Here is an 11906-nt window from a genome sequence, read left to right on the forward strand (position 1 = left end):
CTAAATGTCACAGGTGACGGGGACTCCTTAAGATTCCATTCCGGCAAGGTTACGGTTGCAGAAATGTAAGTGAAGGGTTTCACTCTTCGCTTATTTTGACGTCCTTATTTTTATTCTTATAGGGACAAAACAACCCCTAAGTCCGTTCTCAGCTATTTTGAGGGTTCTGTCACTTAAAGCAGCATTTTCGGGTTTCTGGTATAACCCAGTTTTGAATAATTAGCTTCTGGAGTGATACAGTTGATAAAACCATATCCTGACCGTTTTCTTTTCACTTTTTAAAATGTTTTTTTAAATTAGATATTTTCTTCATTTACATTTCAAATGCTATCCCAAAAGTTCCCTATACCCTCCCCCAACCCTGCTCCCCTACCCACCCACTCTCACTTCTTGGCCTTGGCATTCCCCTGTACTGGGGCATATAAAGGTTGCAATACCAAGGGGCCTCTCTTCCCAGTGATGGCTGACTAGGCCATCTTCTGATACATATGCAGCTAGAGACACGAGCTCTGGGGATACTGGTTAGTTCATATTGTTGTTCCACCTATAGGGTTGCAGATCCCTTCAGTTCCTTGTGTGCTTTCTCTAGCTTCTCCATTGGGGCCCTGTGTTCTATCCTATAGCTGACTGTGAGCATCCACTTCTGTATTTGCCAGGCACTGGCATAACCTCATATGAGACAGCTGTAACAGGGTCCCTTCAGCAAAATCTTGCTGGTGTATGCAATAGTGTCTGGGTTTGGTGGATGGTTATGGGATGGATCCCCTGGTAGTGTAGTCTCTGGATAGTCCATCCTTTTGTCTTAGCTCCAAACTTTGTCTCTGTAACTCCTTTCATGGGTATTTTGTTCCCTAATCTAAGGGGGAATGAAGTATCTACCCGTTGGTCTTCCCTCTTCTTGATTTCCTGACCATTTCTTAAAACGAGAGACAGAACTATATTTATCATTGTGTCCATGTCACATGCTACAACCCTATCCACCTCTGTGAGATTTTCTCAAGACAGTAACTTGGAAGAATGATATTGATATTTTGTCTACTTTCATTTTAACTCTCACCCATTTAATGGAAAACAAAACCTTTATGATCTAGATGCCCGTTTTAACACACTTACCACTAAAATGAATTAATGTGAGTGAAGTCATCTGACTAACATCTAGGGAACACTTACTATGTGCTCAACCTCAGGCTAAACATCAGCAATCTGTAAATCCACCCATTGCCAGAAGGGACTCACAACCCAGCAGTGTTGGGTATGCTCAAAGAAAGGAACTAGAGAGCCAGAAGACCACCCGTTTGCACCCACTGCAGCCATTCCTAGCTCTGAGCGACAAGGCTCTGGGATGGCTGGAGATGCTTGACTTCACTCCATGCTCTGTCTGGGGCCAGCAGCCTGGCTATTGGCTGCTCAAGGATGCCAAGAGGGATGGAGCAGACAGACGGCAACAGGCTAATAGAAAGGCCAGCAATCTGATGAGTTAATCACACTCTACACATGGCAGTCAACAGGATTAGTACCTAAAAGCCCAGGGGCTGGCGAGAGGGCTCAGTGGGTGTAAGTTCTTGGTGCACAAGCATGCACACCTGAGTTCAAATCCACACAATTAAGGCAAGAAGCCGGGGATGGCTGAATGTACCTGAAATTCATGGGAATAAGATGAAGCGTGACAGGACACCTGACATCTTCTTCTGGGCACACGTGTGTGTACCTACCCATGCACAGGTGCACATAACATACACACATACACATACTCCGAAAACAAAGGACTCCTCCAAAACAAAAACAGAACCCCAAAGCTACTGAGCACTTGCTCAGGACAAGTAGCCTAAGCACTCTATCTGTATGAACAGCATATCTTCCCAACAACTCTTTAAGCTTCCATTATCTTGTTTTACATACAAAGAAACTGAGGCTTCCGGGTCAGTGAGAAAATCTTGGGTCCTCAGGAACTTTAGTATCACACAGCTCAAGCTGGTGTTGAACTTGACCTGCAGCAGATAACCTTGAACTCTCCATCCTCCTACTTCAAACCCCCAAGTTTGATGACAAGTATGACCACACCTCATCTACACGGTGCTGGGAATCAAACCCAGGGCTTCATGTATGCTATCCAAGCACCCAGCTGACTACATCCCCGACCTTAGAACCAGACCTGTTCTCATTCCAGACTTAAAGCTATGAAGGCCTCCTCATGCCTCCTCCTTAACTATTACGTTATAGCTGAATGCCTACAAAGGGTTCCTCATTGCACCTTCCAAAGCTTTCATGATTCCCACCCCAACACTTGTTCTTCAAAAAGTGAGCCAATTCTCAGCGACATAGAGCATGGCGTCTGTCTGTCTGCCTGCAGTATCCACTGGAAAGGAATCAAATCCCAGAGCTCTTCAGTGGGCTCAAACGAGAGGGACAGGGGCAACAACCCTGACACTGGGCAGCTTTGTTTACTGTACCGTTCCAGCAGTACGAGGCTCCAGAGTAGTGGACAGGAAGGAGTCTTGAAGTGTTTAACAATTCTGGATCATTCAAATAACCAATAGTGCTGTAGACAGGCAAAGGCAAGACGTGAAAGGAGGGAGATGACACAATGGACAGGCATGAGTGGCTAAGCCTCTGCACCCACCACTCAGGGTGGACCCAGACTTCAGCAAAGCTCACACCAGACAAGTGAGGCTCTGGAACCCACTAGAACTCAGATAACACCTTACGCTTCACTCCCTGGTTCCATAGAGGCTTGGAAAATGAACCAAGAAACCTGAAAGAAAAAACCAAATCAACAGAAAATGCTTCCAACTCTTTGATTGTAGAAATAGTTTATTTCTGTTCACAGCATCATATATGCATTATAAAAGGGGAGGGGGGAATGGAAACAGAGAAGAGAAGACAGAATTACAGGGAAACCAAAACCGGAAGCCAGGGGTTCCAACACCGCCACAGAGTATGTGAAGAAATCAGCTCCCAATCCAAACTGGCCCCTCTGTCTATCAGAAACCATTCATTCCAAACCTTGCTCAGGGAGGCCGAATTCCTCTACGGGAACCCAAAGGGCAGAAGTGTCACTAGGAACTCCCCCATGGCACCACCACAGTGATGTTCAGTGGGCTATGTGTTGTCACAGATGAAATGGGCGTTTCATTAGGTCAAACGTTACAGAAATCAACCGAGACTCTTTTTTAACTATTTGCTGATACACCACAGGGCTTGACTTTACTGCACAACTACCAACAGTCAACTGCACCCTTAAGTATTGATCATGGTTTGGGGGGGGGGGACATCACAAACCCATCCCAAGCCATTGTTCAAGCAGGCCAGGATCAGACACTGACCTGGAACACAGGTATTGTGAGCACAGGAAAGCTACATTATTTGGCATATGCAATGTCACAAAATAAATATATTATTCTCTCCATATCGTGGAACTACCAAAATGTCAAAGTGCTTAAGAAATTGTGAAGAAAATAAAAAGGTGGATTTTTTTTTTAATAATTCTATACAGAATCTTCAGACCATGGGACCAGCCATGGAGAAGCCAATAATCCACAGTTGCTGTGTAAACAGATCCTGCAGGCTGCTAACCACTGCTTAGCTCTGTATACAAAAAAGACCAGTAAATTGGAGGGCTATCAAACACACAAGAAAGGAGCATGGGCCGCTAGATTTTAGCTTTCAAAACAATCTTCTAAGGATCGGGTTTCAAGCAGGAAGCCATGATTTCTGCCTATGGTTCTTAAATTGACTCCTAGAGTGTCAAGGACAATAGGGATGGGCTCATATTGTGACCAACTCCGTGCTCATTCACAACCATGGCTTCCTTTGCACAGCAATGTGTTGCCATGGAGGGAAACAAAAACTCCTACCCTAAAACATGGATTCAGAGGGGAAATTAAAAGAAAAAGAAACAGTCAGTTGTAAATTTCTCTTTTGATACTGTGTTTCAAGATAAATGACAGCTTTTAACAAGCCAAGACTCACTCCGGATTATAAAGGATTTTTAAAGTTACCTTATTAAAAAATATGTATTTATTCTTTCACTTCATCTATTTTCCAAAGCCTTTTTCAAGTAAACTGTTTAGTGCCTGAGTACCAGTGACCATGACGTCACACGCCTGCTTCCTTCTCTTCTCAAGCACTCATTGTTGTTTGCCTTTAACCAAAAGTACTGGCTGGCTCTGAGGCCAGGCCCACTCCTACCAGGGTGATTTCCAAAGGACTTCTTCCTCTAGACTTTTCCTCTCTTCGATTCCATGCAAACGGGGTTAGCTTTTACAAGGTGAGGTTTTATTCTTCTGGTGAGTGACATCAAATATTCTAACGACACATTTTGAGTAAAATACTGAAACCAGATAGGTTACAAAGACCCAGCTCAGAAATCTGAACATGTCTGCACTTGCAGTACCAAGGGCCACAAAAGGGCAAAGTCCTTTTCTCCTAAGGTGAAGATAATTTATTTGTGGAAGTGGTTTTTTTTGTTTTAAATGTCTGAAACCTATCACCACGTGTATTATTATCAGACCCCCTCCCCCTTGTTAAGAAAACCATTTTGCAATTCAGCACACATCTGTAGCTGGTGTGGTCTTCCAAACCAATCAGTAGGCTGAGAGATTTCTAAATTCCACCCAGAGGGTCCAGTTTTTATGCCGATTATGCAGTACCGAGTGCACACACACACACACACACACACACACACACACACACGTACACACACAGCATTAATGTCGAGACCCTCACCCTTTAAGCACCTGTACTGCCACCACCTCCAATGGTTTTTCTGTTCTTTGTTTTATTGGTCTCTTTACGAGAGAATGACCTGCACACGGACAGGGCCTAGGCCATCTGGAAGAGGTCTCATCCCAGGCTGAAAAGCAGTTCTCAACAAAACCACACACACCCACCCCTGGAAAGTGGCGTCTTCCAGGCCATTCCCAGCCAAGTCCAGAAACACAGCATCCTGGGCCTTCCAGCTGCCGCATGGTCCGAGGCAGTCCTCTGGATGGCCCCAAAACCATCACCTCCTTTGGGCCCAGAGCAGGACAAATGAAATTGCAACAGGGACCTGCCCTGTGACATAAAATTACTCAGTTTCCATAGCTCCAGAATGAAAGGAGCGGTCATCCCCACCCTCCCATCAGTACACCCCAGCGCCTACCCGTCCCCTCTCGGGTATCCCCCAGGGTTCTGTGTGAACTGCATACCTCAGGTAACTCACACGTGATTCCCCCCCCCCCCGCAATGGGGGCTGGGCAGCCTGAACTTCTGGCCCTGCTGGAGCAAGAAGAAATCGCTTTTGTCTCTCTGACATCCAAGCTTCCCACCTGGGGCCAGAGGGCACACCACGGGACCCTCGCGTCCTCACGTCCACTCCCCACCGGTCCCCCCCACCCCATCCCACCGGTAGCTCAAGCATTATAGACAAAAGGTCCTCTGAGCTGGGGTGGGGGGTGGGGCAGGTGACGAGATGGGTGGCTATGCAGCCTCCACACCCGGCTTAAGTCTCCAAGTCCTGTATTTGGATACAGAGATCGTGTTTTAAAAATTCGAATCATCGCTTTGGTTCGTTGTCTTTGTTCGCGGGTTCTCGCTCAACCCAGACGTTCATTCATTCACTCACTGGCTTGCTCGCTCAGCCTTGATCCAGATCGCTGCTCTAGCGCATTACCGCTTCTTCTTCTGCTTGAGAGACTTCCTGCGTTTCAGGATCATCTCATAGAGCTTGTCCATGCCCTCGGTGAGGCCCTCGCCGATGATGGCGCACGCCGGCTGGACATGGTAGGTGGTGGCCGGGATGAGCTCGTGCAGCGCCAGTTGCTTCTCAATCTCGGCCACCGGCAGCGACTTGGGCAGATCCTGCTTGTTGGCGATAACCAGGAGCGGTGTGCCCTGGTTCTCCGCAAACTTGGTCACCTTGTGCAGCTCCGTCTTGGCCTCCTCCAGCCGGTCCACGTCCACCGAATCCACCACGTAGATGATGCCGTCTGTGCAGCGGCTGTATGACTTCCACAGCGGCCGTAGCTTCTCCTGGCCGCCCACGTCCCAGAAGTGGCAGCTGATGCCCTTGGCAGTGCCGTTGCTCAGTTTGATCTTCTCGGTGTTGAAGCCGATGGTGGGCACAGTGTTCACGAATTCGTTGAACTTGAGCCGGTAGAGCACCGTAGTCTTGCCGGCCGAGTCCAAGCCCAGCATAACGATGTGCAGAGACTGGAAGGCCGATATGTTGGAGGAGATGTTGCCCATGGCTCCTCGCTGCGGCGCCGGCCACTGCGGCTGCGGCGGGAGGGCGCTGCCCCCCGAGCAGTCACAGGCCCGCTGCGGCCCGGCGCACCTGGGCCCCGCCCGTTGCTGGACCCGGTGGGGTCTCGGCGTCCCCGCGGCGTACGGCCAGGCGCGCTTAGGCTCGGAGGGGCCCGCTCCCTGGCCCGCTTGGTGCGTGCTCCGCGGGCATCTTTCTCCGGAGGCTTTGTCTCTCGCGCAGTCGCCACGGACAGACGCCGCGGTGTAGGATGTCTGCGCCCTGCGCGGTAGCCCGGCTCGACCTGCGGCTCTCCCGCACCGCGGCTCTGCAGCAGCCTCTGGTCTCGGCGCACCTCGGAGCTGCTCTAGCTCCGGCTCCCGGGAGCGCCGCAAAGGCGCAGGCGGGGCGCGGGCTTCCCCGGCGTCCGAGTTAGCGTAGCTGCCTTGCTGTCCCTGCAGTACTAGGCGCTGCTGCTACCGCCGCCGCCACCAGCCTGCTGCGGCCGGAGGGCGCCGGCCCCGCCCCTCTAGTCCCGCCCACCAGCCACTCCCCTCGCCCGCCACGCCCCGCGGTCTCCCGGGGTCAGGCGGGGTCTTCTCGGTCGGTTGCGTCTTTTCGCGCGCTCCGATCGTTCGAAACTCGCCCAGGCGACCCTTCCGGCCCGCCGCGCGCCTACTGTGAGCCTGGACGCGGACTCTTCCTCCCCAATCCGGTGACGCGTCTTTTAAAAATAGCTCCGGGCTCCGGAACCCCCGCCCAGGGCCTAGCCCGCAGCTGGCCGGGCAAGGGCAGCGTCTGCAGAGGGCTAGGGCGGTGAGACTGCGGCACCGACGCAGGAGGGCAGGGCAGAGGAGAGGAGCTGACCTCCTTGAGCCTGCAGCCCTGCTGCTGCCCACTCCTCCTAATCCATTTCCACCGCGTGGTCTCACGCTCTTTGGTGCCCTAGTGCCTTGGTCCCTCGTCTTCGTTGATGCGTATGCTCTCTTTCCTGCCCTAAGTCTAGGGTGTGCCCAGGAGGCTCAGTTAAGACTACCTACCACCCACCTGCCTAGTTAACTCCAGACATTTCTTTCTCAGACAACCATTTTGGAGCCTTGTTTTATGCCTCCTCACCCATACCCCACCCCCTCCACTCTGCTAACATCCCAGATTAGGTTAGTCTTAAAGCAGCAACCTTTGTCATTCCACCTTGAGAACATACCAGGGTATGGGGTAGGTAGGTATGAGGGTAGGGGATGGGGGAGGTCCAAGTCACCTGACCAGGCTTCAGGAAAGCTGGGTCACTAGAAGACCCTAGCTAGCTTGGAGCTGGTGGTGTGATGAGTCACAAATACATATTTTCTGGGTTCCATTTCGTGACTCCATTCAGTGGTTTTATCTTACCTTGTAAAACGTAGCAAATGAATATTATTTCTGCATGTGGAGGGAAGTAGGGGGGGTGATTATGAGTGATACAGATTTGATGATGATGGGAACTAGAGATGACAGCCAAGGGGAAAATGGTTTACATTTATGTAGGTCAGGCTTCTGGGTCAGAAAAGGTTGCAAATACAATCCAGGGAAAGAAAATAAAAATGTTTATCATTTGTGATCTTAAAAATTATACACACACAGAGAGAGAGAGAGAGAGAGAGAGAGAGAGAGAGAGAGAGAGAGAGGAACCTTCCTTTCTAATGCTAAGTTATAATACATGATTTCATTTGTACTAAAGCCTGTGAGAAAAATCACACCTGTTCAATTCCATCTTTTAATTCTCACAACTCCAAAAGCCAGTCTAGGCTTCCACCAGCTAGACTCAAGCCCAGGGACTGGTGATGGATGTTGGTGCTGGCTAGGTCCACTCAGATTACCTGTCCAGCTTGCTAGAGGAGGAAATTTAGGTCTGTGTGCTGGTGCTCGCTAAGGGGACCTCAGTGTAGACAGCCTGCCTAAGATCAGTGATGCATTGGTTCTGGGATGCTTTCCCCAGAACCAATGGGCACCCCCCCAAAAAAAAAAATCAGGGCCACAAAAATTTGTCTCAAATTAATCTCAAATTGAGTTGGCAAAGTGATAAATACATTAATATAGTTCTGGATACATGGAAAATGTTTAGGATAAGGGTTTTCGCTTCTGGCGTGGCTGGATCCTGGAGCTCACCACTAGACACTTGACCAAATCTTCACCCATCCTCAGTTTCCCTCTGCGCCCATCCTTTTAACTCCTGTGGCCTCACATCCTTTTGTTTGGGACCTAGAAGGAAAGGGCCTTACCCATTAACTTCATCAAAAGTTCAGAACACACATTTCTTTGGCCTGCCTCGTCTGCTTCAGATCCAGCACTTGGATTGGCATGGCTCCAGCCTAAAATGCGGTGGTTCCCACAGAAGAATTCAGGGACCCCCAAAAGGCAGATAGACAAAAAGTAATGACTTGAGGGGCAGTGAAATGGCTGAGTGGGTGTCTGCTGTGAAGCATGGATTACTGAGTTCCATCCCCAGCTCCTACACATGGGAGGAGCGAAAAGCTTCCTGAAAGTTGTCCTCTGCCCTCCACATGTAATGTGTTTGTGCATGCACATACATACATGCTAAATGCATGTTTTTAAAAAAATTAAAAGGCAGTAAATCCAGTTTAATTCACGTCATGTTTGTTACTGGGAAGGCAGAGTTTTGTGTCTGGGGAGGAATTTTCTCTTCTTTCTCATAGGCATTTCCTAAAGAGAATCTCCTTCTCGGGGATGAGTCTCTTCTTGCTCTGTCCTCTCTGTCACAGGCAGGTGAGTGGCTACCTTGGGACTTTCAGTAAGGCTCTCACAAATGATATGATATGGTGGTGCCTCTTGCTCCTGTTCCCAGTTGGGACTTGCTTTTACTTTAGAGGAATCAGAAGGATAATTTTGGTAAGATTTGGCACTTGCCTTCTTCCTACTGTTCTGATCACTGCCAGCTGCATCTTGGCTGTGTTTGCTCTCTTTGCATTTTCCACCTCATGGTGTCACTCAGCAGTTAAGGGCTGTCTGTTGTCCAGTACAAAAAAACAAAAGCAGATTAATAGACATACAGCCTTCCAGAAGAAAACCATTACACAGCTACTCACTATCTTTGAATAGCTGTGGCCCTCCATTCTAATTTTGCTCACAGGGCAATAAGTTGATTTAACAGCTGATAGTTTAACTCCTAATGCATAAAAATATCATTGGGTTGAGGCAAGTGGGAATTTCCTTCAAATACGGAGTTCAACCGAAAGTCCCTGGAGTTATAGGGAGGAAAAACAAACAAACAAATATTTACTAACCACACCTGCCAGACACTCCAGACCCACCATGAGCCTCTTTTTCATGACCATCCCTTAAGGTAGATATCCTGGGCCATGCTGACAGACAGGAAGGACTATAGCCACTCCCCCACCAACCTAGAGCTTCCATCTCTGAAATGTACCTAACCGGAGCCATGCTGCACTTCTGAGGAGTGAATGGGATCACGACGGTGTTTGGCAGCGTGCCTGGCACACACAGTGCCCAGTAAATAGTGCCTTTGATATGAGCAAAGAAATCAGTGATAGAGCACATAGCCAGTGGGGGCTGGAGAGATGGCTCAGAGATTAAGAGCACTGGCTGCTCTTCCATGCGTCCTGTACCCACATGGTGACTTATAACCATCTATAATGAGATCTGGTGCCCCCTTCTGGCCTGCAGGCTTACATGCAGATAGAATGCTGTATACATACATACATACATACATACATACATACATACATACATACAGCAAAAATAACATAACATAAAGTAAAATAAAAAGTACACACCCACTTCCAAAGTGTATTTCCCCTGAGCCGACACTCCTGGCTGTACTGTGCCTCTGTCTTCATTTTAATTAACCAGACCAAGACATTTCTCAAGGAACAGTGAGCTCCGTGCGGGGCCTGTGATATATTTCTCAAGAGCGGAGCTCATCAACAGACAAGCTATTTTTGCTCATCTTCTGACACAAGACTCTACATCCAAAGATGGATTCAGTAACTTCAAGTGAACAGAATGGAATAACTCGGCAGGAACTTCGAAATCGCATCCTGTAAGATTCTTTTTCTCTCCTTTGAAGGGCTTAGAAATATGTGTCACCAACTAAAGTTGCTCTCCTGTGAATCAAGTGAATGGAGTAGGAAGTTGCATAGTAATTATCTTTGCCTTTAATGAGGCTAATAGTATAAAATGCAAAGGCTGAGCCTCCCGGCCATCCTTTACCGTGGACCAGGATTCTGATCAGAATATGGGCACTCACGACTGCACGCATGCGCACCTGCCAGAATGATGACTGCGTGTACAGACTGGAAACCTGCTGCGCAATGCAGGGTTCAGATTCACACCCCGTGCCTGATTGTGCTGGTGCTGGAGTGCCCTCTACCGGTACGCTCTAGAAATAGGCAGAGGCCCTTGCGGAGGAAAAGACCAAAACACATTTACTGAAGGCTTGAATGGATGGATCCAGATGGATCATCCCTGCCCCGGCTGCCTGCGGAAGTTATCAGCACTCCCAGAGACATTACTGGCTAAGCTTAAAGAGTCAAGACGGTAGGGGGTGCCTGTGTGTGGGCTCAGAGCTTGGGAATACCTGCCAGGACCCCTTGCAGTTTGTGGAGAACAGGAGAGGACAGTGTTGGGGGAGGGGAAGTCTGGCAGGACCTGGAGGGGTTTTGCTCAGAAGCTGTGGGGCCAGGATGGGCATGGGGGATCAGGAACTGATGAGCAGGGGTGGAAAGCCAGCATCCAGGAAGCCTGTGTTGAGTTTAGAGAGGAGGAGCAGCCAGTGACTGGACCTGACTCAGCAAAGGCTGAGGCAGCAGGGACGCAGGGCAGGAAGAGGTCTGGAGGAAAGAAGCTGGACGGTGAGAGTGAGGCCTGCAGTAGCCTGGTAAAGCCGGGGCTTGATGATAAGCCTGAGAAAGTGACTATATGTGTCCCAATCACTGCTCAGTCCTCAGTCTCCACACTGAGTGAAACGCCAGCACCAGGCGACCATAAGATACCCACGCTAAGGGAAGGCTGGTGACTGGGCAGGAGGCTAGGCAGAAACAAACAAGCATCTTCTATGCCTGAGGCTTTAGTTTTATTCAAGCGGAGAAAAAGATGGGAACACAAAGGATCTGCCATTCAATTATCCATTCAAGCCCATGATTTTAATAAAAATGCCTTTTTCAAAGTCAGCCTGTTTTATTTTCAATTTGCGCTAGGCCACGGGGTTGACACAATTCAGCTTCTCCTGTTCCTAACAATTACTGCTGCTGGGGTCTGCTACTCTTGTTGCTGATTTTGATAAAAAAGAAAAAATAATAGCCATATAACTCCCCCCTCCCATTCATCTCCTAACCAGAAAGGAAAATTCAGAAGCCATTATTTATCAATCCCACTTTTATAAATAAATGACAGGATATCTCTGTTTCTAAGGCTAGCTGTACCTTCTGCCTCAGCCTCTCAAGTTCCAGGATTACAGATGTGTACCACCACACCCGATTTTCAAATGTGTTTCTTTTTTTTTTTTTTAAGATTTATTTATTTATTATATGTAAGTACACTGTAGCTGTCTTCAGACGCACCAGAAGAGGGCATCAGATCTCATTATGGATGGTTGTGAGCCACCATGTGGTTGCTGGGATTTGAACTCAGGACCTTTGGAAGAGCAGTCAGTGCTCTTACCTGCTGAGCC

General features: G+C 48.7%; 1 protein-coding gene across 1 annotated transcript; it reads right to left on the reverse strand.

Moving 5' to 3' along the window:
* Positions 1 to 2793: 2793 nt before the first annotated feature.
* Positions 2794 to 6740, reverse strand: Arl4c (ADP ribosylation factor like GTPase 4C). The gene has a single exon (XM_021163070.2). It carries the CDS (start codon positions 6226 to 6228, stop codon positions 5650 to 5652), a length of 579 nt encoding a protein of 192 aa, XP_021018729.1. The 5' UTR covers positions 6229 to 6740; the 3' UTR covers positions 2794 to 5649.
* Between the last annotated feature and the right edge of the window lie 5166 nt (positions 6741 to 11906).

The sequence above is a fragment of the Mus caroli genome, chromosome 1 (assembly GCF_900094665.2).
Source record: "Mus caroli chromosome 1, CAROLI_EIJ_v1.1, whole genome shotgun sequence".
Taxonomy (NCBI): domain Eukaryota; kingdom Metazoa; phylum Chordata; class Mammalia; order Rodentia; family Muridae; genus Mus; species Mus caroli.

Coding starts and splice junctions, on each gene's coding strand:
- Arl4c (XM_021163070.2), bottom strand. CDS start 6,228: ATGGGCAACATCTCCTCCAACATATCGGCCTTCCAGTCTCTGCACATC.